General features: G+C 45.2%; 1 protein-coding gene across 1 annotated transcript in view; it reads left to right on the top strand.

Annotated features, from left to right (window-relative positions):
- The first annotated feature begins 208 nt into the window (after positions 1–208).
- Positions 209–26,888, top strand: part of Dera (deoxyribose-phosphate aldolase) — a 73,534-nt gene continuing 46,854 nt past the window's right edge. The window contains exons 1-5 of the mRNA XM_055610439.1: positions 209–305; positions 18,899–18,996; positions 20,275–20,422; positions 21,495–21,590; positions 23,892–24,026. Coding sequence (XP_055466414.1) covers positions 275–305; positions 18,899–18,996; positions 20,275–20,422; positions 21,495–21,590; positions 23,892–24,026 — 508 coding nt within the window. The 5' untranslated portion in view covers positions 209–274. The remainder of the gene's footprint in view (positions 306–18,898; positions 18,997–20,274; positions 20,423–21,494; positions 21,591–23,891; positions 24,027–26,888) is intronic.

The raw sequence follows: 26,888 nt of genomic DNA, 5'->3' as shown, positions 1-26,888 counted from the left end.
ATGGTCTGGGGATTTCTGGGAGCTGGAGCGTGCTCAAGTCACGTGCCTGCCCTGGAGGGACAAGGGAACTGTGGAGTGACGCCCGGCCTTGGCACCACGCCTCTCAGCTGGCTTGGAGAAAAAAGTGAGTCGAGCAAACTAAAGGGGTGTGGTTACGGAGGGGTGTGGCCTAGGTCTGAAGGGGCGTGGCCAGAGGCGGGCGCCCGGCAGGAAGGAGGAAGGCCAGAGTGGAAGGCGCCCTCGCACAGCAGTTGGCTGACAGCGCTTCCCCGCAATGGCCGCGCACTGTCGGGGCACAGAGCTCGGTAAGGGCTGGCGGGTTGCGCTCCCCTTCGCCCGGTCGCGTGCTGGGGTTAGGGGAGGGGGCGATAGGGCGGGCCCCAGCGGCCAGAGACCTGACCCCGGATCGTCCCCGCTGCCGGGCTCTTTGCCGTCTTAACCCTTTAAGCGGAAGCAAGGAAGAGTTAGCTAGTCCTTTCCACCTCGTAGCTCTGCAGCTCTGTGGTCGCGAAAAAACAGAACAAAACAGACAACTATAAAAACCCAGAGAAAGGTCTGACGGAACGCTTGTGCCATGTACTGCCCAAGTCACGTAGCCATACCCAAAGCTGGCTGCGCTGGTGGAAGAGTTGTCACGGCCATGCTAAAAGTGATTTTAGAGGCTTACACTAAGTGTCCCTTTTAAAACCATTTTCCATCTCACTGATACCTCAGATATTTCTGGGAAGAAAAAAAAATAAAAAAATCTGTAATTCAAACGTAGCAGTAACGTGACTGAGCCAAACGCCAATGGTTTAACTTTGTATGATAGTTGGCGTTGTATCCTGGACCACCTTAGTGTGTGATTGGGGTAAATTACTCACTTTGTGCTTACGTGTCGTCATCTGTAAAATAGTTATTAGGAAGGCACTTCTGTGTGAAGGATTCTGAGAGGGGGGATACTTGTAGCCTCTGCACTTAGTGTTGAGTAAGTGATAATAAAAAAGTGCAGAAAGTTCTGTTTGTAGGGACTGATTTTGAGAATTTAGCTCTGAGTGATACACGTGGTTACATTTTCTCTCCAAAGGGACTTGCTCTATGAATAAACAGTGTAGACTCTAAGAAGTGTTTAGACTTTTTTTTTTTTTTTTTTTTTCTGAATCAAAGGAGAACGGTAAGCATGTTGCAGGCAGTGGCCGCCAGGTTCATTTCACTTTAGTCATTGCCCTCCAACAGAGGGCGGCTTACACTTTTTGCCGTGCCTGGAGTGTAAACTTCAGCAGTGATGAAGCATACCCTGGGTTGGAAGGTCCTTGAAGACGGGGACAAAGGGCTGAAGGTGAGGTGTGTCAGTGTCTGTGCGCATGAAGAGGGTGTAGCGTAATTCCCCAAACATTTCTTTTTAAGGTTCTCCTTTCAGGAGATGCAGTTGATGTCCAGGCTGGGGGCTGTTGCACACACCTGAACCCCAGCGTGAGGCATGTGCCAGGCCAGCCTGGACTATATGGGAAGATCTTTTCTCAAAAAGCCATCAAAACACTACCTCTCATTTGTTGAAAAGTAACAGTGTAGAAAGGAACAGTTGTTATTTAGATTAATAACAAATGTAGAGTAATAAATGTGTACTCACATTTGCATTTAAACATTATATTTTTCTTACTATTCTTGTTAAAACCTGGTAGATTACAAGAATCCTTCCTTACCTGCTGTGGCATTAACCCTCGGGAATGACAGCTTTAATCTAAACTGCTAAAGTAAATGAGGCAAATTATATACGTATTAGGGAATATTGTTCTGTATTAATTTCAACATTGCTTTAATTGCTGTTTTTGTGTATTTTGCTAATTGAGGAAGACACCTTAATATTTTTAACGAACACTATAACTTAAAAAAATAAATTAGCTTTATATAAACATTTTTATTGCAAAACTTTTTTAAAATGCAGGCATCACCAGAAAGGTTGTAGAATTCATTAGACATCGTTATTTACAATTTTTTTTTTCCGCTTTTAGTTTTGTGTGAGTTTTGCCTGGACACGGCTGCACACCGTGTGCATGCAACGCCTGTTGAGGCCAGGAGAGGGCATCCAATCCCCTGCGACTGGTGTTTCAGAGGATCTGTGGCTGCCGTGGGGGACTTGAGCTCAGGGTCTCTGGAGGAGCATCAAGTGCTCCTAACTGCTGAAACATCTCATCTTTAATCAAGATTTTAAAAAATTAAATTTATTTATCTACTGTGTGTGTGTGTGTTGGTGCAAGGGGGTGTGCACATTCCACCACTCACCTCTGGGGGTCAGAGCTGGCTCACCTTCCAGCGTTTGCCACCTAGGAGTCAAATTGAGGTGTCCAGTGTGACAGTAAGCGCGTTTACCCACGGAGCCTTGTGGCTGGCCCTGAACTTCTAGCGTGGCACCTGGCTATGTGACAGACATTTTCCAGATAGGGACTGTAAGATGGAGCTCCAGCCATCTTGGTCTGGGAAGTTCTGTAGGCTGAGTGCATTGTTCATTTTCTGGCTCTGTTAGCATGTTCTAAGACTTTTCTGACGTTTCCTTAAAATGTAGGTGCCCAGAAACCATGGTTTTTATTTAGTTCCCCAGGTAACCTAGGTGGACGGAAGGCCTTCACGTGTGGAACGAAGGAATACACCTTAAACTACTTGCTTTTGGGGGGAACTTGTCCGTGCAGCTCAGCCCTGTGTGTGGACAGGAGTTCTGAGTGCCATAGCTTCCTAGTTTTGAATGTCAGTCAAAGGCAGTTTGGTGACTCCTTTTTTTAAGTTTTCACACACTCTTCAGGGTGGTAGACAGTGGCTTTGACTTGGGATTTCTATTGCTGTGATGAAACACCATGAGGGAATACAAGTTGGGGAGGAAAGGGCGTATTTCCCTTCCTGTTCATCGCCGGTGGAAGTTAGGGCAGGAACTCCTATAGGACAGGAGGCAGGAGCCTTGGAGGAGCGCTGCTCACTGGCTTGCTCCTCGTGCCTTGCTCAGCCTGCTTTCTTATAGAACTTAGGACCGCCAGCCCAGGTTGGCTCCACCCACATCGGCCACTAGTTAAGAAAATGTCCCACAGGCCTGTCTACATCCTGATCTTAGGTAGGCATCTTTTTTTTTTTTTTTTTCCAGTTGTGGTTTCCTCCTCTCAGATGACGCTAGTAATGCCAAGCTGGTATAAAGCACACCTTCCCTTCAAAAATGTGTATCTCTGGAGGCATCGGGAAAGTGGGGATTTTGTACCAGGGAACGTTTTAGTAATGTCTGACTTGATGTCACTCTGTTGCTGTGAAGGGAAGAGTTTTGGACAGATCTTAGTTGTGGGGAAATGGGGGCCGTTCTGCAGATACTGTTACTAACAAGACATGGCTATAGCTATGGCTGAGATTCTTCGAAACAAAGACGGACCTTGGTGTAGCACAAAGGAGTGCAAGCAGGAAGCCAGAATAGTTCTGCAAGGCCGCACTCTCTGTAAGAAGATACCCCAGAAGCCAAACCTTGCCAGCAAGCACCCTGGGCAGGAAGTTCACCTGGCTTTTATTCCGCAAAAGTAGTGACTGTGTCTTGTTTCCGTTTGCTGTGGTGCAACTTCATAATCTTTTGAGGTTGGCTTATTATTATTATTATTTTGTTGTTATTTCTAAAGATTTTATTTACTTATTTAATGTATATATATATATGCTCTCTATGCATTTATACCTGCATGCCAGAAGAGGGCATCAGATCCCAGAACAGGTGGTTGTGAGCCACCATGTGGTTGCTGGGAATTGAACTCAGGACCTCTAGAAGAGCAGACAGTGCTCATAACCAGTGAACCATCTCTCCAGCCCACTGGTATTTGTTTTTACATGTATGGGTGTTTTGCTTGAATATATGTCTGCACACCTTGCATATTCCTGGTACCCTTGGGAACTGGAAGAGGTCATCACATCCCCTGGAACTGGAGCTTCAGACACTGTAAGCCACCATGCTGGGAATAGAGCTCAGGCCCTCTGCAAGAACAGCCAGTGCTCTTAACCACTGAGCCCTCTCACCAGCCCAGTACAAAATCTCTTTTAAACAGACTGTAAATGTGATATCTACTCATCTTCCATTCATCTTTTATCTTTGTACATTTATGAAGTTAGATGTATCTAGATTTATTTTGTATTTCTGAGATGGTTAAGATCTATTTTATTTTAATGTGTATGGGTGTTTTGTTTGCATGTGCATTTATGTACCACATGAGTGCCTGGTGCCCTTGGATTACCTGTGTCTGCCGTTACAGACTATTGTAAATTGACATTTGGGTGCTGGGACTCGAACTTAGGTCCTCTGGAAGAGCTTGGGCTCTTACCTGCTGAGCCATCTCTCCAGTCTCTGAAATTACCTTATATATTCCAGTTTGGCCTAGAACTTTTGGTAGTTGAGTCCTAATCTTCCTCCCTCCACCTCCCAAATGCTAGGATTGTAGGGTGCCCGGCTTAGACTCATCAATAAATGAGTTGTGATAACAGGGTGTTCTGGGCGTCTTTTCTTCCTATTTTTATAGGAGCTTGCGTAAGACAAGGGGCGTAGGAAGTGCATTCCTCCCTTCCTATGTCTGGACTCTGGGCTGTTGCATGCACGGTGCTCTCTTTATCTGTTTGGGCTTCTATGCCTTACTCTGGACTTGAGGGTGTCCTGTCCAAATGTGGTGGTTCAAGTGCCCATCTTGTTCACCTTCTTCCCTATCTTTACCCTGGTGGTATAGGACAGTTGTCCAAGGAAGAAAGGGGGGAGGGGCCAGAATGTATTTTTAGAAGATGTGTTCACGTGCACAGAGGTTTGGGGGGTTCTGTACGGAATGCCTGGTACACTGCTGTGTTAACACCTTGCTCCAGGAATGGATCCCAGGGCCATCTGCCTGCTCTTTGCTCTCTCAGAGCACAGGCATCTCAGCCAAGACCCTAAAAGTCACTCAGGAGTTGGGCTAGCATTCGGGAAGCCCTGGATTTAGTTCCAGTACTGTGATTTGATCCCAGTAATCGGAGGTGGAGGCAAGAGGATTAGTGATTTTTAGGCCCGCCAGGGATACATGAAACCCTGTCTTTCAAAACTAAACTGAGCAAAACCAACAAATTGTATTCAAGGGGGTATAGTAAAGAAACTGCCGACATGGCTGCTCCATTCTTAGGGAGAAGGTTTTTATTGTGAATGAGAGAGGGAAGATATCCAGAGCAACTGGAAGAGTCTAGAACAGAGAGAAAGGAAAAAACTGGCCATTGCCAGGGCTGGGGAAGCGGGAGGGAATAATGGAGATAGTGAGAGAGCAAGAGCTAGAGAATAGAGCATGGGACAGAGCAAGAGGTAGAGAGAACATAGCCAGAGAATGGATAGCAAAAGAGCAAGAAGCATCAAGAGAGGGAATAGAGAGCTGGCTTCTAGGATGAGTAGCTGTAGAGTGGGAAGCCTGGGAGCTGGAGAGAGTGTAAGGTAGAGGAGGAACGGGTCAGAAGGCTCAGATGCTTGCGTGGAATTTGAAGTGTAGAACAGGTACTTGTGATACTGAGGGTCCTGGAGGCCGGCATGGGCTTTGATAGGTTCGGAGGCAGAACCTGTCAAAGAGGTAAGGAGAAAAACGCCTTCTGGGGAACAGAAAACCTGTTTCACAAGTTCTTGAGGAATGCTGGCTTTTATCTAAATGTCAGAAATCTGACTGTGGTCCAGTTTGAGATCATTTCTGGATATTTGGACTGCTTGAGACCTAACAAAACTGGCTTCAGAAGCATGGAAGGACAGAAAGAGGTGGCTTCACATCAGTCCAGGGGAGGCATTCTTCTCAGTGCCGTTAGGGATTGAGCAAAAGCAGCCTAGAAGGCATCTTTATACACAGGAACACAATGTTTAGCTTTCTAGTATAATCTTATTGTGCTGTAGTGGATACGACTAATATTTCGAAAAAGACAGAAATGATCTGATTCTGTGTATGGGTCACAGTGCGTCTACCTTTTTATATTTTAAGTGTGGTGACCTTTTATGAACACTTTCGTTCTGCTTTTGAAGTCTGCTACCTTTTGCTTATACGCATACACACAAGGCTATCTTTTATCATTCTGATACTGTTTTGATAAAGAGAAAACTATAAAATAATAATTAGAGTTTGTTGTATAATTAAATAATTAAAAATCCTGTGTGGTACCTGCTACACCGAAGCACATTTTTTTTAATAGAAGTATCTAAGCCCTGTGGATTTTGATTATTAGGCGGCAAGACAAACTTCAAGCCCTCATTGAAAATGGGATGCCTCTGCCTGGAAAGAAAGACTGCTAAATGAGGCAGCAGACGGAGCCCTTGAGGACGCGACTGGAACGTGTCGCTGGAAACGGTTTAAGTGGAGAGTTCTGTCCCTTTTAAAACACTGTCTGTCGCTTGAGGACTGGGTCACCTTGAAATGTGTTCATCTTTGAATTAAAGGCATGAAAAGGCACTTTGAAAAATTTCAGTCGACTTTGGTGTGTGTTGTGAGCGTCTGTGGGTGTACCTCTCCTCCACCGGCCTCACTGAAACAGTCGGTTCCCTGGAAACCAAAGTGGCCGCCAGAGGAGGATAAATGTTTAATCTCTGCGCCAGCAACTGTACATATTTTTTAAAATGCTGAGACTTTCACATCCCAACTCCTTGCTCTCTTTGTATACTCAGGCTTTCCTCCTCCAAAGAAATGCCAGTCAGAGAAGTAGCTGCTGGTAATTGCTCTCTAAAATGACTCCGCTTGCCTGGTGCCAGGGTTGTTTTAGACTCTAGTTAATGATGCTGAGTTATGGTCTTTTAAGGAAGGAAAAACACTGAAATTTCCTGATCATAATGCCGATTCTGACAAGTGCTTCAGCTGAACACCTAGGAAACATACTTTAGTCCTTATAGTTCAGATAGCGATGGGCTTGTGTGTATGAGTGTGCAGTTCATTGAAATGTCTACAGCTGGATTGGGAAGTAGCTCGGCGACCAAAAGCCACATCAGCCTTGACCTCAGTTCCGGGACCTACATAAAAACCTCACAGGCATGTATCTATAATCCCAGAACTTCTACAGCAGAAGGTAGAGGCAGGGGAGTTGCCTAGAAACTCAAGAGACATCTGTCCTTAAGAACAGGGGAGAAATAAGTACCTGTCTCAGGGCAGAAGGAGAGAACCAGACACAGGTCATCTGAAAATGGAAAGGTCTGCAGCTTAGCAGGGCTTTCTATATCTTGTTATGATTTTTTAAAATGGTTTGGATAGCTCAGGCTATCCTGGAGCTTACAACTCTTCTGCCTCAGCCTTATGGCTTACAGGTCAGCCCTATCGCAGCTGACCTCAGAGACATAATTTATTTATTTCTCTATGTATCAATGTATCTATTGTATGTTAATTGTCCTGTCTGCATGTACACCTGAAGGCCAGAAGAGGGCACCAGACCTCATTATAGATGGTTGTGAGTCAACATGCGGTTGCTGGGAATTGAACTCAGGACCTCTAGAAGAGCAGACAGTGCTCTTAGCCGCTGTCCCATCTCTGCAGACCCAGTCCCAGAGACGTTTTTAGAGAGTAGCATGCCAGTTGAATACAAGCAGTGCCCAGGGCTGAAGCAATTGATTGGATAACCAAGACAGGTCTTCATTGATCAAGTGGCAAGTAGTATGTACAATATGAGAGGATGGCACTGTGTGCCACTGCTCAAAATGGTGCCAACTTGAAGACTTCTGTGCTTCTAGAACTTTGGATTAATATGATGGACCGATGATAATTGAAAATACAGGGATTAGAACTGTCCATAAAGGAGTCTTACTCCCCTGGGAACTCTTGTTTCTCTCTTCTTTATCTGCTCTTAAAACAGTGGGTCTGTCATCCGTTGAGGAACTTCATCAGTATAGAAAAGAATGGGGTGTCATTGGCATACCTGTGTGTCCTGTGTCCTTGTTTCTAGCGCTTCTTCACTGAGGTGTTATGCTCTCTTATGTCCTTCCTGCCTTCACTACTTCCCTTTCCACAGTTCCACTTTCACAAACCATCTGCGAATGGTCATCAGAGAATCTTGACCTGGCTGTGTTATGTTTTCCTGGATGCACTGAAGTTTGTCTGTGAAGGAGCAAGGTGGCCTTGACCTTGTGAACAGGGCCCTTGGTGTCCTGGCTTGTCCTTTCCTAATCTGTATGATGAGTCTGACATACTGTGGTGGCAGATGTTGATAATGGAGGAAGTTGTGCTTGTGTGGGCATCTTTGTGCCTTCTGCTCTGCTAAAGCTACTCTAAAAATTATCCTTGAAACAAAACAAAAAACAATACACCATCTCCAAGATGCTGAGAATTCTTCTGGTTCTATATTTTAGCCACGTGACCCTTCGGTGGCAGCTACGGCTACTGCTGTTCTTGGGTTTGCTCTTTAGACCTTCCTCTTCCTCGTCTGGCTGGTGCCATGTGCCTGGTTTCAGTTTGCATGTCTCGCCCCCTGTTGACTTGACGTGACTGGACACAGTAAGTACTACATTGCCCTTCTCTTGGGCTGTCTTAACACTGTCAATGTCAGGTGTCTAGACTAGCTGGCCAGCGGGATCCAGTGAGCCTCCTGCCTTTGCCTTGATTAGGTTTCCTCAGCCCTACACTGTATGTGCACGACAGCACCGCATTGCATCTTCTAGGTGGATGCTGAGACTCTGGAGTCAGGCCCTCAGGCTTGCAAAGTTGGCGCTTCGCTCTCCACCTGAGCCCTCTGAGCACAGAGCCATTATTTCGTATTTATCCCTCTGCCTGACAGAGCGTGGTGGGTTACAGTCTTAGCGTTGGCTTCCATTAAAGATACAGTGAGGATTCACTCCTCCCTCTCTGCTATCCCCAGGCATCTTATTCCAGGACACCAGCATTGTGGTGGGGCCAGGACTTTTGACCCGCTCCAGGAAAATCTTCATTTCATTGAACGCCTTGTTTTTATTCAAATAGAACACATTGCGTGTATCTTTTCAGATTTGTTTGTTTTTAACTTGGTTTCTTTATAATGTCCTTCTTTTTCATTCAAGGCATATAATCTCTTCTTAAACTGTTTTGAGTGTGTTTGTTTGGCTTGGATTGTGAATACAAGTTCAGGTGCCCAAAGAGATCAGAGGCATTGGATCCCAGTGGGAGCTGGAGTCAGAGGCAGTTATGAGCCTTCTGTTATGGGTGCTGGGAATCAGGTCTGGTTCTCTAGAATGGCAGCACATAGGCTTAACTGCTGAGCTATTGCTCCAGCCCCACTGTAGTGATCATAGATATAGACTTTTAGCTATAACTTGGGCTTGGGAATCTAGTGACCTGAGTTTCCGTTGTAGTTCTGGCAGGTGCTTTGTGACCTTGAACATGTAATTGAGTCTCTAGGCTTCACTGTCCTCAATCTGTAATTCTACCCTCTAATACTGACTTTGGTCTCCCTCAACCTGGTTAGCGCTCACTGCCAATCAGTACTTCTGGCTGCTTCTGTATTTTCCTCTGGAGTATCAGCAATCATGATCTCCTCTCCAGGCATCCTTGGTCTCCACCAGTGCCCTGACGTACCCCTTCTCTGTCATGCTGAATGTGTGTGTGGTAGGGAACCTTCCTGGGTTCTGTTTGCTAGGTCTTTGTACCTCTAGCATCACTTAGAACAGTACCTTTCATGGTACAACTTTCTGTGTGTGACCCGGGTGAACCGCAAGCCCTGTGTGTAGCTGAGAATGGCCTTGAAGTTCAGCCTGTCCGTGCTTCCTGAGAGCTGGGATTTCTGTGTGCAGTGGCATGTCCAGTTTAGCCGGTGTGCGTCAGACCTTGCTTCCCACGCATCAGGAAAGCACTCCACCAGCCGAGGGTTAGTCCTCTGTCTGGCTGATGTATCCAGCCCATATATTCTCCTCTTCTTCTGTGAGTCCCTGGCCACCACCCCTGCTCCTACCACCTACTCTCCACCATCACATGAGCACTGGACTTTTCAGGCCATCATGGCCTCTGTTTTGACTTTGGGACATTCTGCCACTGTTCATAATGCCTAGGAACCCCTCTTCTAGTTGAACTATTCCTGGCCTTGGAAGTCAAACTTAAAACCCTCTCTTTCTGTACTTTGCTCTTGTTCTTGTGCCGGGGTAGAACCCAGGACTTCCTGTACGAGGCAAACACTACCTAGCTAGCTATGTCCTTAGCCCTCATGCAGATTCAAAGCCAGAAAACAGAAAATTACTGTAAGATTCAACTGTTTTTATGTTAAGCTTCTGGGTATTGTGGGGAGCATTCTGTGGGCACACAAATGAAGACATACGGGTCACCCTACTGAACCTCTAGCCAGTAAGAAGAGCAGTGTCATCTGAAGTCAGGAATGGTCCTCAGGAGATGGGGAGGTTTGTTTCTGGGTGTGCCAGCTTCTAGTTAGCCCTCAGTAACCGCGTGGGAGGGTAACAGAATGTCCAGTTCTCACTAAAGTGTGAAAGGCTGAGAGTCTAAAGAGCTACTTTTCCTTGAAGGAACCTTAAATAAAGGTCCACAAAAGTGACACTTTAATAGTACAGCTTAACATATTTAATTAAAGGGAGCATGTGGTGGCCAGACTGTGCCAGCTCTCTCTGGACTTTTCCATTCTGACTGCCCACTCTTCTTTGCCCACTCTTCTTTGCCCATCTTAAGGGCTTTGTCCACCCCAGCCTTGTATTTCTGTGGCTGGTAGACCTTGCCCTGCACACTGGAGCGGTTTTCCCCGTGAGTGTGGAACAAAACCCAGCTAATCATGTGACTTCTACCCCACCTCGGGGTGCACCGTGTCAGCGGGGCTGGCAGCAGAGAGTGGGCATTCTTTCAGTTACTCACAGTAAGCCAGGGAACTTGTGAGCGGGCACGACTTCCTTTTGGAGGGTCAATGCTTTAAGGTCTTTGATGATTGTCGCAGAGCATCTGGAAGTGCTGGGGAAACCAGCCCGCCTTGTGGAAACCTGTGCCACAAAGAACCTCTTTCTACGGAGCGGTGGTGGGAGATCAGGTCCTTTGGGAAACAGTGCTTTGAATCAGGATCCAGCAAGGGGCGATTTGTACTCTACTTCAGTCCAGGAACAGGCAGCCTAGACTGGCCCTGTGCTCAGTAATGCAGGGGCAGTGGAGGTGGGGGGCTGGCTTGTTTTTTTGGGGAAATATATCCGAGTCAAACCCTGTCTTTTTACAGTCAGGATTTCAGCACTTGTTATCTGCCTGCTATTGGAGGGGTACACCTACAATCTGAGCTCCTTCTGCCTGTAAATGTGCTGTGTGTATGTGTGTGTGCATGTATATATGTGTGTGTGAATGCATATATATGTGTGTGCATGCATATATGGGTGTGTGTATACTTGTATGTGTGTCTGCATGAGGGAAGAAAGACGTTTTGGCTCATTGCTAAAGTTCACCTCACAGCGGATAAAATAGGACAGCGTCCCTCTGTGGCTGCATGCTTGTGAATTGGAGCAGGAAGCAAGGGCAGGTATAGCCTTTGAAGGCCTTCCACTATCCACTCTCTTCTGGCAGCCTGGCTCCATCTCCTTCAAAATAGCTTTGTCAACTGGAAACAGAACACTCAGAACACAAGTTTGTGGAAGACATTTTAGATTCAAATCCCAAGGTGTCTTTGAAAATCAGTTAGATTCATTGGCGCCATATTGTCACCTCTTAAGATAAATAACCAAGGTTTAGGTAATGTATGTTCTAGCTTCCTTTCTGTGTCTGTGATAAAACGCTTTGACTAAAAGCAGTTTTGGGGAGGAAAAGGTTTATTTCCGCTTACAGATTATAGGCTACCATGGAGGGGTATCAGGGCAGGAATTCAAGCAGGAATTTGAAGTAAAAACCATGGAGGATGCTGCTTGCCGGCTCACTCAGGCCCATGCTCAGCCAGCTTTCTTACACAGCCCAGAACCATCTGCCTAAGGAATGGTGTCACCCACAGTGGACTGCATCCTCCTATATCCATTAACACCCAAGACACTACACCCACAAGCCGATGTGGTCTGAGCAATCCATTAACTGAGATTCCCTTCTCGTGTGATTATAGGCTGTGGTAAGTTGATAAGTAGGACATGACTACTTGTAAACAGCAATTTGGGGGAGATACCTAAATAGGTATGATTTCGAAATGCAAATGTCGTTTAGTGATTCTGTTACGAACTACTGCTTCTTGCCTGGTCACTGAAATAGCCACATATGAAAATGAGCAATATTTAAATTGGTCACTTATCTAAATGAAGGTTGGACTTCAGAGTTTCGTGTAGTTATTATCTGCTAAGGATGTATTCAATTCTTTAGGTTCCAGCCTGACATAACAGGCAAGTTTTGAAGTAGCTACCTTGCTTTTCAGCAGATAAGTCTTTCTCTAGTCAGTGTTAGCCCTTTGCTTTGTGCGGCGAACGCTTGTAAAATGTGCAGATTACAGATAATCAATCTCCCTGAGAAATGGAAATTTACAATTACATTTTTCATTAAATACGCTTTTTGAGGCTGCTGGTAGGGGTGCATGTGTATTCAGTATTGAAAAACCTGGCCTGAAGTAACTCATTACAGATTTACAGAGTAGATGGATGGTAACAGCATGGAATCTCTGCAGTCCTCGATTATACTTCATGCTTGACTCTGTCAGTCAGCATCCATCTGCAAGCAGAGACTTCGGACACCTTCGGCTCTTGTATGATTGATCTCAGGCCAGGGCATGAGGGTTGAATGCTTCTCCTGTGAAGGCCCTGATTGTATCAGGGGCAAGGGCTGTGGCATCTTTTCAAACAGCTGTTAAATGCGGTGTTGTTCCAGTTTATTGTTTGTTTACAGTCAAGGTCTCATGTATCTCAGGACCGGAGGATGACCTTGAAGTCTTGACCCTCCATGTCTGCTTTCACACTCTGAGTGCTGAGATGCTGGGCTTGGGGCACCACGTCCGGTTTCATGCGGTTCTCAGACCAAACCCGGAGCTTCACGCGTGTCGAGCAATGTGAGATTCGTCTGTGCCGTGTCCTTTTCATTTGAGGCGCTCTGTTGACTGGCTCCTGTCTGTGTTCCTAATTTGAGCTTCCAGTCTCTGCTCTGCTGTAGCCATTGACACCCTTCTCTTTCTGTTCCAGTCACCAAAGTCAGTTTCATTACATATTTTCAAGTGAAAAAGTTCTAATAAAAGCCATGGAACTAGCTGGGCAATGCTGGTTGAATGCATTGATTTTGCCCATGTACGTTGTCTCATATTGTGCTTTTCCAGCCTTCCTCATGTCTGAAGCTTTTCTGGGTTTCTTTAGGGTTGCTGCACCCTTGCTTTGCCACTGTGTTTCTCAGACCTTTACACAGCACCCACACTCTGGACATGCTAAATTAGTGGTTCAAAACCTCCCTAATGCTGTGACCCTTTAATACAGTTCCTCTTGTTGTGATGACCTCCAACCATAAAATTATTTTTGTTGCTGCTTCATAACTGTAATTTTTGATGGTTATGAATTGTAATGTAATTATCTGTGTTTTTTGATGGTCTTAGGCAAACTCTGTGAAGAGGCCATTTGACCCCCAATGGCATCATGGCCTTCAGGTTGAGAACTGTGGTCCTAAGTGGAGAGGAGGTAGTTTATGTGCTCAGGGGCACTCAGGTGTGGTCCCCATTCTCCTAAGGGGCTGTGGCTCTAGCTGTGTAAGCTCTGCTGCTGCAGACTCTGCGGTGGTCACTGAAGGAGTGATACTAAGGACACTGGGAACAACTGGACCAGAAATGGTCAGGCCAAGAACTGTACAGAAACTTATCAGAACAGGAGACTAGGTTCTGTCAGCACACAGATCACCCTCCTGTTAATAGCTGATGAATTGAGAAGGGCAGTTTTCAGAAATGGACAGCTGATTACCGCAGAGCAGCAGCAGCTGGGAAATGGCTGGTGTGTCAGGGATGGATGGGGGATAAAGGGAGGTGATAACCTTAGGCTCAGAATATGATGCTGCCAGGCAGAGCAAGGTGCAGGACTCTAGTTATCTTGTGATATGGCCCGGGCTAGCCTCTGCTGTGATGATATCCTAAAAGTGTTAACACCCATTTAACTACGGTTGTGAGACACACCAGTAATGACAGCTCAGTGGAAGATGACAGATAAGACTGGCACAGAGGCAGAGCTGGGAGATCAAGGCAGTCTTTATCTTGGTATTAGCTGTCTAAGTTGTGGTTGTTGGAGGGGTACACAGATGTACTCCTCACCAGGTTTGAACTGATATCCGTAGGTGAGTGTGTGATCGAAATTTGAGGTTAGCTGTAAACAGCAGTGGAAGCTGGATCCTTAGAAAGGTCTATCTGGGCTGTGGTGGTGTGTGCTACCTGGTTGTGGGTGTTTGGGTTCCTAACATCTGGATTCTCAGGACCAGTTTACCAGGCAGAGGAGGAGCAGGTCTTCCTAGTGAGTGCCCTTGAAGCCCTGCCCCCAAGCCCACCCCTCCCCTCTCAAAGGTGAAGGTTGACCAATCAGACATGATCATGAAATACTTTTCCAGTTTCAGTGAGTGATTACAGCACTAGCTTGCTAAAATAGAAGAGATACAAGCATTTATTGGTGAGCTGTTTCTGTGTCGAACACCCTCACAGCTGGGAGGGTGTGGCCTATTCCTGGGAGGATGCAAATTAGACTTGAAAACAAACAATACCGAAATAACAGACAGCTGTGTGAGTACAACTAAGACAGGTACTTGGGAACGGTGAACTAGTATTAAAATATGCAAGCACACATCAGAAAGTAAGGCACTTGGAGAAGTAGGACAGTTAGAATTAAAAGAAAAGGGGAAGTTTAATGTTTTATTTACTCCACTTTTGGATGGTGCTGTGTCAGCTAAGGTTTCATGATTCACTTTTGTCTCCTAGGAACAAAGGTGAATTGACATGTTTCTTGTCACACAGTGTTGTTATTTTACATCATGTGGGTTAGGGATTATGTGAAGAACCCCAAACAAACAAAAACAAAGTGCTGGTGAGGTAAAAAGTCCCTGTCCACTGAGACAACCCAGAAAAATAAAAAATAAAATCAAAGAGACAAACATTTGAGAAAAAATTAATAACGGACAGAGAGGCCAAAATGCCACCAAAGTGACAGTCTGAGAAAAAACAGTGGAGTTTTCTTTATCGGAAAGTGTGATGAGGAACATTGCTGCCTGCCAATTATGGTTTCATGTCTAATCTCCCCAAAGCCACATGAACTTGAAATCCCTCTTGGCCTCTGAGGCAAAAGATTCTATGGTCCTGATGAGAGTGTTGTATTAGAGTCGTTTCTCCTGGCAAGGAGACGCTAAAGGGTACTTGAATGAAATATTAAAAGTTATGAAGGACATAACAAAGGCCAATCAGTCCTTTCTTTTCCCCAGACCCCATAATATGAGAACAAGGGTTATTTGACAAAATTAAAGAGTAGCAAATGAAGTGCTAATAAAACGAGATAGTCACTTATATAATTCATTGCCATGGGAGGTCACAGAGGCAAATTCTGTGGCTGGATTAAATATGGGGCCGGGTAATTTTACGACCATTAATGATATTTTTAGCAGCCGAAGCCAATACCAGGAGAGGTAATTCCTGTTACATTCTCCAGTAGGTGTTTCTCGGGGACCTGTGGCCAGTGCTACGAGCTGTGTGAGAGCCAGCCTCACGGGTTCTAACGTTAGGTGGGAGGAGCAATGCATCCATCTGGGCTTCCATCATTTTCTCTTCTGGAGACCCAAAGTCATTTGTGCCTTGGGGAGAATAGGAAAGACCGCGTCCAGGCTCAGAGAAGCTCTCGTTTTCCTTGAATGTCACCCATTGTCGCGTACTTTGCTTGAGACTGTAAAGACCTCTTGGAGGTACAAGGCAGTTAACGTTGTCAGTGCTCCTCCAAGTGAAGGGGCCGGACTGTAAGTAGCCGACAAAGTCACCTTGAAGAACAGTCCACAAGAAATATGCTACTTGCAAACCTTAGAAAGGATTCCCAGAGAAGGAGACCTCTCCTCCGCTCCCTTCCACTTTCTTTTCCTTTTCTCTCTTTTGTTTTCTGAGACAGGTCTGAGGTAGCTCAGGCTAGCCTTGAATCTGCTATTTTGTCTGAGGATGACCTCCCACTCTTTCGTTCTCCAAGTGTTAGAATTATAAGTGTGTTGCTGTGGCTAGTTTATATGGGCTTCCTGTCTGCTAGGCAAATACTTGACCAGCCGAGCTATGTCCTCAGTTCTTCTAGGACTTAAATGGGTGGGAGTTCATTGTTCATACAAGGTAAGGAAGGACATTCTAGGTGGAAGGAACAAATAGGACACAAGGTCCAGAGACAGAACATAAAACACCAAGTCAGGAAACCGCTGGTTGTTTAGGGATACTGAAGCCTGGTGTTGGAGGGAGGGAGGGAGAGGGAGATGCCTGTGAGAAAGCTGAGGGATTGATTGGTGGACTCTGGGTTTGCTTGAGGTCTGTCTCACAACAGCAGAACTTCAGAGGGTGTGAGGAGTGGAGAAGAGGGAGGAACTTCGAGGAAAGAGTGGCTGGCTTTGGCTTCTTGGCCATGAGCCTTAGAATTCTATACAGCTGTTGGCTCAGTCACCTCTATTGTCCATCTGAAACAATGTTTACCATGAACTTAGTCGCCTGTAGTAGAGGTCAGTCGGTCAGCTTTTTTTTTTTTTTTTTTTTTTTTGCCTCTCCTGTATTTGAGTGTAGCCACATTCTTTTAGGACTTAAATGAGTTGAGTGCATTTTCCTCTCTGCAGTTCTGCTCCCCAGGACTTCACTCTATCTTTGGGTAGGAAGAAGGGGCAGGAGGCTCCCTGACCCTGGCGTCTGTTTTTTCTTGAGTTGGCTTCGCAAAGAAGCAAGGCAAAGTGATATTTTAAGGAGTAGAACAGATGGATGGAAATGTTGAAAATCTGTTTTATTAAATGATTTCAGCTAACAAAATAATTTAAACAGAAATGAAAAACAAATAACCCATCCAAACATGGTTCTTACTTTAGTGCTCTTGAATAATAATACTCGTATAACTCATTCTTGACAAAATTTAACTTTTTTTACACCATTAATATCTATAGTTGTAGGAACCCATAAATGGAAATGGGAAAGAAGACCTAGTCATCGTCCTGGTGGTCCCGGGTCTCATCTTTGTGATGAGCAAACTCTTTAGGACTGTGCTGTTAGTGTGATGCTCAGTTGTGGTTCTTAGTGTGATGGGATTGAGGGACACCTACAGGATTGAGGAACCACAACTGTGGACATATCCGTGAGGGCATCTACGTAGGTACGTAGATCACCAAGGCTCTGAACTAATGATGGCATGCATGAACCCCTTGATGGACTCATAATTTATATGCTGGTGTTAATGAAAGGTGGTGAAAGGTAGCAGGTGGGTCTCCCTGGAGGAAGTAGATCACTGGCAGCATAAAGTCATTCCCTGATCCCACACCTTCCCTTTCTGTGTGTGTTGGTGTACACTTACCTATGTTTAGAAGTCAGGACGTATCTCCAGAGTCTGTTCTCTTCTTCCACCATGTGTATCCACGATTGAGCTCAGGTTGTCAGGGTTGGCAGCAAGCTCATCCTTACCTCTGAGCCATCTTAGCCCCTGTGGTCCTTTTCTGAGTTGTCCTTTTTCTGCTTCCTGGTTGACCTCGAGGTGAATACTTTTTCTTTGTTACAAGATCCCACAGAAATGGTATTATTCCTAAACACACAGAGCCATGTGACCACATGCCAAAATAAATTCTCCTTGCCTCAGGTTTTCTCAGTAAGTACGTGGTCACAGAGACAATTTACCTGGCTGATACACCATAACGTCTGCAGTCAGTAACTCATGTGCACATGAGAGAAGTGTGTGATTGGCACATATTTCTCTAATGATTACACCTTGCCCACCATTGTCTGTTAAGACTCTGCTGCAAAATCATGAGGTCCTTGGAGGAAGGTCTGGGATGTAGAAATGAGGCGAGCTACACTAGGAAAGTTTATCTAGCTTACCTTGAGGCCACTTGATGCCACAGATCCATGGGCGGAGTTGAAAGTCATGGACATCAGACTCTGGACGCCCGAGGGGGAGACTGTGACTCACACTGAACTAAGGACAAGAAGCAGATCCACTTCTGCTCAGGAATGCTGTCCACGTTCAGCAGTAGAGATGCCTCTAGGTGCTCTGTCTTCTGGGGAGCTGGCTGAGGTTCCGGTTCCGTCAAGGCCACCTGAAACAACTCAGATGACACAGGACAGGCCACCCTGAAGTGGCAGTGCCAGGGCTAGCTCTTGCAGCTTTGCGGGGGATCCTCCCTCTTCCCCCTCCCTCCGTTCTGAACACCTGCTACACTGTTGTTATTTCTAGCACATTTTGAAAAATTCCCTCTTGATGGGCTGTATCACATCAGCATCTAGCAGATATTAATCTTGTCAGTGAGTGGGTAGTGATCAAAGATGCCTTTAAGTATTCACTAATTCACTTTAGTATTTATTAATCATTTGCTCTCCTGGACTAGACATTCACAAATAACTCTTCTCTGTCAGAGGTGAGGCGTGCGTGCCAAGGGAGGAGGGCACACCCACTGCTGTGCTTCTGTGTGTAATTAATCAATACAGCTTCTTGTCATTTCAGATGCACGTGGTTTTGCACGAAGTGAACCTTGTGATGACTAGGCTTGCCACAGGGTCATGTATTTGCTACTTGTGAGAAGGAAGCATGACTTTAAACATATATTTGTCGTTATTTTCTATATACATATAATGTGCAGGCTCATGGGTGCCACTGTATATGAAGGTCAAAGGACAGCTTAACGGAGTTAGTTCTCTCCTTCCACCTTTCTGTCGGTCCTAGGGTTGACCTCAGGATATCAGGCACACGCAGCATGTGCTTTATTGACTGGCGTGTTGCTCCCAAGGTGTATATGTTCCAAAAGAATATTGATAATGAATGAGGATATGATGGTGAAGCTCTTAAAACTTACAAGTGTCGCTTTTTCCTTTCTAGATCTTAGCTGGATCTCCAAAGTTCAGGTGAATCACGCGGCCGTTCTGAGGCGGGCTCAGCAGATCCAGGCCCGCCGAAGCGTGAAGAAGGAATGGCAGGTATGGGCCCTCATGAGCATTCTGTCCCCACACCTCTCAACACACGCCTCTTCCCTCAAGGCCACAGTATTGAATTTCACTCAAGATGCATCTGCACTTAAAGGATTGCAGCTGTCCATGGCTTATTTTAATAATTCATATATGATGATGATGGGTTGGAGAAAGATAACACATTTATCCAAACAAGTTAAGAATCTTATCACTCTTGAGTGGCCAAACCGCAAATGAATTTGAGGCCATCTTTATTCATGAGCAAATTAAATGGCACATTTCCTCAACACATTTATTCAGTTTCTTAGCCATGCTTTCTTTGGCTGTCTTCTATTTTAATTTTTAGGCCATAAACATCAACATCTGGTTTGTCCACTACTGAGGGCTGAGTTGGGAGAATCCACCTAACTATTGCTTTTCAGAAATCACTTTTCAAAATTCCAAAAGTGATGTCTGGTGGGGTACTTCAGTCAGCATTTTCTTCAGTGCGTGGCCATCAGATACGTGCTGTGCAGACCCAAAAGGACCTCTAGGTTCATTTCACAAGAGAGGCAGAATACTGTGATGGAGGCCTTTCAAATAATATTTCCCCTCTGCCCATCCTGGTTGAAAAAACAAAGGGTAATTTTTTAGAGTCAGTTAGGAAATATGAGGGTTGTTTTAATAAAGGAATTGGACGAAAAACAACAAGGGACTTAGAGATTTTAGAAAATGTTGTATCACCTTGGATTTCAGGAAAGAAGGTAAAACGAAGGTAGTTCTCAAGTCACCGCATTTGTGGAAAAGTCAGAAATCGCAGGAATTGGTGGAGGCTTCATTTTGGAGTTTCTGAGAAAAAAAAATAGATTGAATCTATCCTTTTGTTTTATTCTCAGTAATGTTCATCTTGATTGCCATTCTTTTAAAAATGATTTAAAATATACAGTGTGATTTGTGTGTGTGTGCCTATGCTTGTGTGTGTGTGTGTGTGTGTGGTGCACTCATGTACAACCTGAAACATGTGGATGTGGAGGACAGCTTGGAGGAGATAGTTCTCTCTTTCCACCATGTGGGCTCTGGAGATAGAACTTAGGTCTTCAGGCTTGGCAGCAAGTGCCTTTCCCTGCTGAGCCTCTCTCTCATCTTTGCTTGTCATTTTTGACTTCTGATTATACCTGGTATCAGAAAACTCCTTATAGCAGCATTGACCGTGGCTGTTAACACTCACATTTGTCTGTTTTTCTACTCTCTAACTTTGTTCAAGGTGCGTTTTATTTTTGACTCCCCTTTGTTCTCCTTCTGGTCTAGGCTGCGTGGCTCCTGAAAGCTGTTACTTTCATAGACCTTACCACACTTTCCGGGGATGACACGTTTTCCAACGTTCAACGGCTCTGCTACAAAGCCAAATATCCGATCCGGGCGGACCTCTTAAAAGCTTTAAATATGCACGACCAAGGTGAGACTGTGCACACTGTACCTGGGTTTACCTGGCTACGGTGGTCATGGCTGGGGCTTCGGGGGCTGGATCCCTCCTGTCCCCATCTCCCCCCACCCCTGCTGATGTGCTGTGGCGATCAGGTCCCCAGTAGGCCCCCGCTTCTGTGTGCAGACAGAGCACTGAGATTCCCTTCAGAAACTTAAGAGATTCCAAGCCTTGCTTCATGTCAAGTTTCGCATCTGTGAGCTGAAGTTGCCGGTTGAGAGTTTCCTCAGTTCTTCACGTTGGGAACCTTCTATCCAGTGGCTCTGTAGGCTCTGATTCCCCACCACGAGGGAAGAACCAGTCTCATTACTTAATGATCACATCGCATACATGAAGTAAAAGCAATGCATTGGAGACTAAAATGCAAATGGGAAGTACTGTGTATCAAGTAAAAATTTAGAATGCAAAACACCTCCCAGCACTCTCTTAGTGTATGAGAGGAATAGATGCCGAAAGCTGTCCTGAGTTTTGAGCTTTCAGATATCAAATGTGGAGGAGGCTGGAGGTGGCGGGCTGTGGGTGGCAGGGGCGGCAGGGGCGGCAGGGGCGGCAAGGGCCGGTGGTGGTGGTGTCTGTTTTCTAAGTGAGCTGTGTTGCGGAGGCCGTGCGTGTTGTCTTTCCCTGAGCCAGTTTTGGTTGGCAGAGCTCCTCTGTGTGGCTAGGCCTCTTGACTCTGCCAGTGCCCAGCTGCTGAGCATGAAGGGAAGGCGCTGAGCTAGCCCAGTGCAGGCATCACAGACAGCCTGGGGGCCAGCAGTTGCCCTAAGCAACTCCATGACTTTTGAAAAGTCTTTATTGTGTTTCTTTCCAGTTGACATGAGAACGTTACCTGATTAGAGCTGGAGTACTAAAGGCCTGGCTTCCAGCCCCAGCACTAAAAACAAAATGCAACACCCACCTTTTCCCATTCGCTACAGTCATGTGGGGAAAGTATTTTTCCCTCTCCTTTGCTTCCTGCCGGGGTTGTCCTAAAAATAATAATTAAAGTGGTAGTGTGTGAGCTGAACCCCATGTAAAGGAGGCTGCTGTGCTCTCCCCTGCCTAGGCATCACCACGGCTGCCGTCTGTGTTTACCCTGCCCGCGTGTGTGATGCTGTGAAGGCGCTGAAGGCTGCAGGCTGCAGTATCCCCGTGGCATCAGGTAAGACTTTCGGTGGCTTTTACTCTTTTCAACATGTCTGAAGTTCTTTAGCTCATTCGGCAGGGAGTATCCTCCATGAATTTATACTGTGATTGCCCTGATTTCTCCATGATTTTAGTATGTGTTAAATGTTATGTAGCAAAGGGAGATATTAAAGTAGGCATGATGTCTCACATGCTGTAAGTCTGAGGCCAGTCTGGGCACATTGTGAGATCTCAAAAACAGACAAAAACCTGCCACCCCCAAACCTTGACATAGTGAGACTAGAAGTGTAGAGCTATGTCTTTGTTCCTGTAAGGAAATCATTCTTTTCATGAGGACCATCAGATTTATAAAGTCCTGAGTCAGCTATGCCATGCACACACACACACACACACACACACACACACGTCTCTGTGTTGTGTTGTATGTGTGTTGCCTATCGTATCTGAGCAGCGAAGGTTTTCCTTAGCCAGGGTTTGGGGACCACAGAGTAAAAACGTGTCCCAGCAGAGGTGATTACTGTGTTGAACACTGAGTGATGAGGAGGAGCCGACAGGCTGCTAAGGCAGGCGATGCTCTTTAGACAGGAACTAGCATACACAGAGGCCCGGAAGCTCATCGGGAAGAGAAAGGCTTACAGTGTGGACAGGGAGTGGGAGTGGGATCCAGGCAGGCTGCCGATGGCTGATGGCATGGGCTCTGTTCTGATGACAGTGTTCACTCCGGAAGGCTTTAAGCACAGCTTGACATGATCAGCCTCACAGTGGTGAGTTAACTGATGTCAGAAAAAACCAAAAAGGCATAGAATAAGCCAGGGTGAAACCAGAGCTTCCAAACCCCAGAAGGACCAACAGCGAGATAAAGGTGCCTCTTGGCAAGGCTGGCTCCCTGAGGGGAATCCCCGAAGCCCACACAGTGAAAGGAGACAGCCAACTCTCCTAAGTTGTCCTCTGACCTTATGTGTGTACACAAAACACACACACACAATGTGAGTAAATGAAAAACAGACTATAAAAAAAAGCCTGGTAAAGTGTGTGTCCGTGGATACATGGATGGATGGCCAGGTGGCGACAGATAGTATTAGATTCTACCTTTTAAAAAGGTTACAAGAATGTCCTGGTGCCTTAAATAAACAGTCTGAGCCAGGCAAGGTGGGACATGCCTGTAATTCTAGCATTTAGGAAGCTGAGGCAGGAGGACTGCTGTTAGTTCAAGCTCAGCGTAAGCTGAATGGAAAGAGCATGTCTCAGAAAGAAAACAAAGAAGCATTTATAAATTTATAAAGATCAGCCACTTATTTTATTAAGAAAACACGATGTACTATATCCCTTTTTAAGATTAATGTTTTATATGTATACGTTTGTGCTTGCATGGGTTGTTATGCATCAGGTTTTCCTGGGTGCTGACAGAAGCCAGAAGGTGCCATTAGATGCTTCGAAACTGGAGTTACAGATATGTGGGTACTAGGAGCCGAAGTTGGGTGCTTTACAAGAGCAGCCTATGCTTTTAACCACTGAGCCATCTCTCCATGAACCATGTTTGTGTATAGCCTTTTGAGAGGATTGACAGCAATACTTTCATAAACCTTAGTTTCTTCACCGTCTCAGTGCATTCAGCTTCCCACTTAGGCAACAGGGCAATTTGTTTGGCCTATGATAGCAGACCTGAGGAGTTACACCTGTAGGAGAGGTCAACAGGTGTGCTTAGAATCAGGGATGGGATGAATGAGAAAGAATTTCTAGTTCTCAAACTCTTAGGTGTGAGTTCTTTTTCCTTCCCTGTATTCTTAGCCCTTTCCTGCAGTCATAGCACTCTCCTCCTGCCAGGCTTCTCCTTGGTCTCAGCTGCCTGGCTGGTTGTTTTAAGAGATACCGGGAGGCACCCGGCTTGCTGTCTGGTTGCTCTAGTTCCCTAAGTCTATTCATGAGTAAACGGAGATCAGGTCAGGGGCAAATGAGTAAGTCAGGAAAGCCAGCTTGAAACAACCAGTCCCCCATGTAAAACCCCACCAGAAATTTTAGTCCTGTCAGCTACCATATTTAGTTAGTTAATAGCTACTAAGTGTGCTGTGCAAACACCTCTGCAGCAACTGAACTTCTGGTCTTCCAGAAACTACCACGTCGCCATTCCTCTAAAACAAATGTACATTCACATTCTGCACCCCTCCACCCCGTCCTGTGTGGCATGAGCAATTAAATGCCCTTCATGCATTCATCTGTAAATGCTGTACTTACGAACTGACCGATTGAAATTTGTTCTTTGTTTTCTTTCTCTCCCTCATTCTCTCCTTTGTTTTCTTCCTTTTTAAATCTGTCCCAGTGGCCACTGGCTTTCCAGCTGGACAGACTCATTTAAAGACACGATTGGAAGAGGTCAGATTGGCCGTGGAGGACGGAGCTACTGAAATCGACGTGGTCATTAACAGGACCTTGGTGCTGACTGGCCAGTGGAAAGGTGGGTGCAGGTCCTTGCTTCCAGGGAGCCCCAGCCCTTCCTGGTGGGTCATGTGGGGATTAGGAAGGGAGGCAGCATGACTTAGGAATCAAGTTCCAGGTCAGGTCACAAGTCAGAGGTCAGAGAAAACATAGCTAAGAGTGCTCCCCTTGATTCCCTTACACGTCTAGGCCATTCTCTGTCTGCAGGAGCTTGTCACTCCCCTTGTGTGGTCATTCCATGCAGTAAAAATCATTAATTTGCTTCTCTTTTGGTTGAGTGACTACTATTCTGTACTGTTTTGTTATTCAGTACATAAATCACTTCCGGCAAGTCTTCCAAGCAAGGTTTATTTCAGTATTTTGGGGGAGGTCATCACCTTCACATTAATCTCTGTGGATTTTGGGAATGTGCGCTATTAATAAGTTTATTAAGTATGTTTTACCACCATAAATGTTATAATGTTTTTCAACACTCATCTGTAGGGTTAGTGTTTCACTCTCATGCCTGTAATAGAATATGTCCATTCCAGTAACAGGATGCTACTTTTACAATGAGGTATGAAACAATCAAATGGATGGTACTTATTCTTATATATATTCTTATACTATCATATATATATATATATCTTGTATCCTAAGAATGAGGACATTAATAACTAAAATGAATACAGTACTCTCTGAAAAAAAATACCATAGCAAGTGATTTAACTAACATTTTAGATGAAACTAAATTAATGCCAGGATAATATATTATTTCCTGATAGATGTCCATATCAAATAAAATGCATATTTTGATTAGGGAGGGTCAGTGGATCCCTGTTAATTCATTTTTCATTTACTTGTGTATGTGTGGTGGGTCTTGTACATGCCAGGGCTTCGTGGTGGAGATCAGTAGACAGCTTTTGGGAGTCCGTTCTCTCCGTCTTCCATGTGTGTCCAGGGAATCCCACTCAGATCATGAGGCTTGGTTTGCAAGCCTTGGAGAATTAGCTACATTTCATACCTCTCCTATTTCCCACCCCTTTCCTATCTATACCACCGTTCTCGACAGTTCCAAATATCTTTTTTACTTGTGCTCCTTTTCATATTGCTGCCAGTATGTGCTTTGGGCATTCTTAATCCTCCCTTAAAAGTTGTATTTTATATATATTCTTGTTCCTGTGTATTCTGCTTATCTGCTTTTGGTCATAGATTTTTAAGTTAAGATATCAAGACTGTAGATAATATAATATTCATAATATTTTAAGTAAATCTGGAAATATTTGTCTTTCGTGGCTTTAATAAGCTGGTATGAACATAGATTTGCAGTTTATATTATAACCTTTGCTCTTGTCTCTCAAGTTTTACTAATTGAAAAATAAAATCCAGTAGGAGGTGGGTTTTAATGTAATTGGTATCTCTTAGCAGACTTAGGGATGGCTGTTTTTGAGATAATAATTTCCCCAAAGTAGGCATTTCCACAAAATATAATAACACGTTTTTGTCCTAGGCCATACTTTTCCATTAACTTTTTTTTTATGGTGTTAATAACCTCTTGACCCAAACCAAATCGAAAAGGAACATTTAATGCTAGAAATTTATTTCTAAATAGAAGCCAGCAGTGACTTAAGCCTTTCCCCCTTTGCAGAATTTTGTCTTAATTTTGATTCTCAGCTTGATGATATATTGTGTTATTCACTGTCCTGTTTTTATATTAGGTGTTTTCTGAGTTACGAGTCTCTTAATAATTTTGTGGAATGCGCTGGTGGGAATGCCCACCAGGCCGCTCTGTTTCCTGTCTTGGGCCTCTTCTCCACGCTCTGAGTTTTGTGAGTTACTTTGTATATTAGTTGCTTTTTTGTTTGTTTTTTTGAGACAGGGTTTCTCTCTGTAGCCTTGGCTGGCCAGGAACTCACAGAGATCTACCTGCCTCTGCCACCCAGAGTGCTGGGATTAAAGGAGTGTGCCACCATCAGTTGTTTTTCTCATTGCTGCCACCCGATGAAAGCTTCTTAAGGAAGGAAGGGCTTGCCTTGGCTGTGGCACACTCCATCATGTCACAGTCTAACGTGGAGATTCAGAGAGAGATGAGTGCAATGTGCAGTGTGCTTTCAGGTCAGTCTGGGCCCCCAGAGGAGGGCTAATGCCACCCACACTCAGAGTGGGTCTGTCTCCTCCAACCAAGCTAGAAGTTGTTACATGCTGTGATGCACTGCTGAAATAGACCTGGCTGTTTAGAATGCCTCCTGACCACGCCTCCTGGCCCCGAAGAGTACAGGTCCACATTGTGTGCTCCGGGACTCTGTGAGGAGAGAGATAGAAGCTCCCTGACAGGCAGTGTTCTATTGCTGTGAAGAGACACCACGACCATGGCCACTCTTGTAAGTGGAAGCATTTAATTGGGCTTGTTTAGTCCATTGTTTTTGTGGCAGAGAGAATGGTGCATGCAGGTAGTCATGGTGCCGAAGATGTATCTTGGAGTTCTACATATGGACCAACAGGCAGCAAGAAGAGGGAGACACAGGTTCTGGATTGGGCTTTTGAAACCTCAAAGCCCACCCCCAGTAACACTTCTTCCAGCAAGGCCACAACTACTCCAAAAAAGCCATACCTCCTAATCCTTTCAAATAGTGCCACTCCCTACACATTCAAATATATGAGTCTACAGGGGCCATGCTTATTCAGACCTTGACATTCCCATTCTTTTTGTTCCTTTCTAAAGAATCTGTATCAGTGTTTTGCCTGCATGTATGTATACATATTACATGTATGCCTGATGCCCAAGGAGGCCAGAGAAGGTGTTAGATTACCTGATGCTAGTTATAGATGGCTGTGAGCCACCATGTGGGCACAGGGAATAGAACTCAGATCCTTTGCAAGAGTATCCAGTGCTCTTCACCAC

Source organism: Psammomys obesus, unplaced genomic scaffold (assembly GCF_907164565.1).
Source record: "Psammomys obesus unplaced genomic scaffold, mPsaObe1.curated_primary_1811, whole genome shotgun sequence".
Lineage (NCBI taxonomy): Eukaryota > Metazoa > Chordata > Mammalia > Rodentia > Muridae > Psammomys > Psammomys obesus.
The sequence above is the reverse complement of the archived record's forward strand: the minus strand, read 5'-3'. Positions and strand labels throughout refer to the sequence as shown.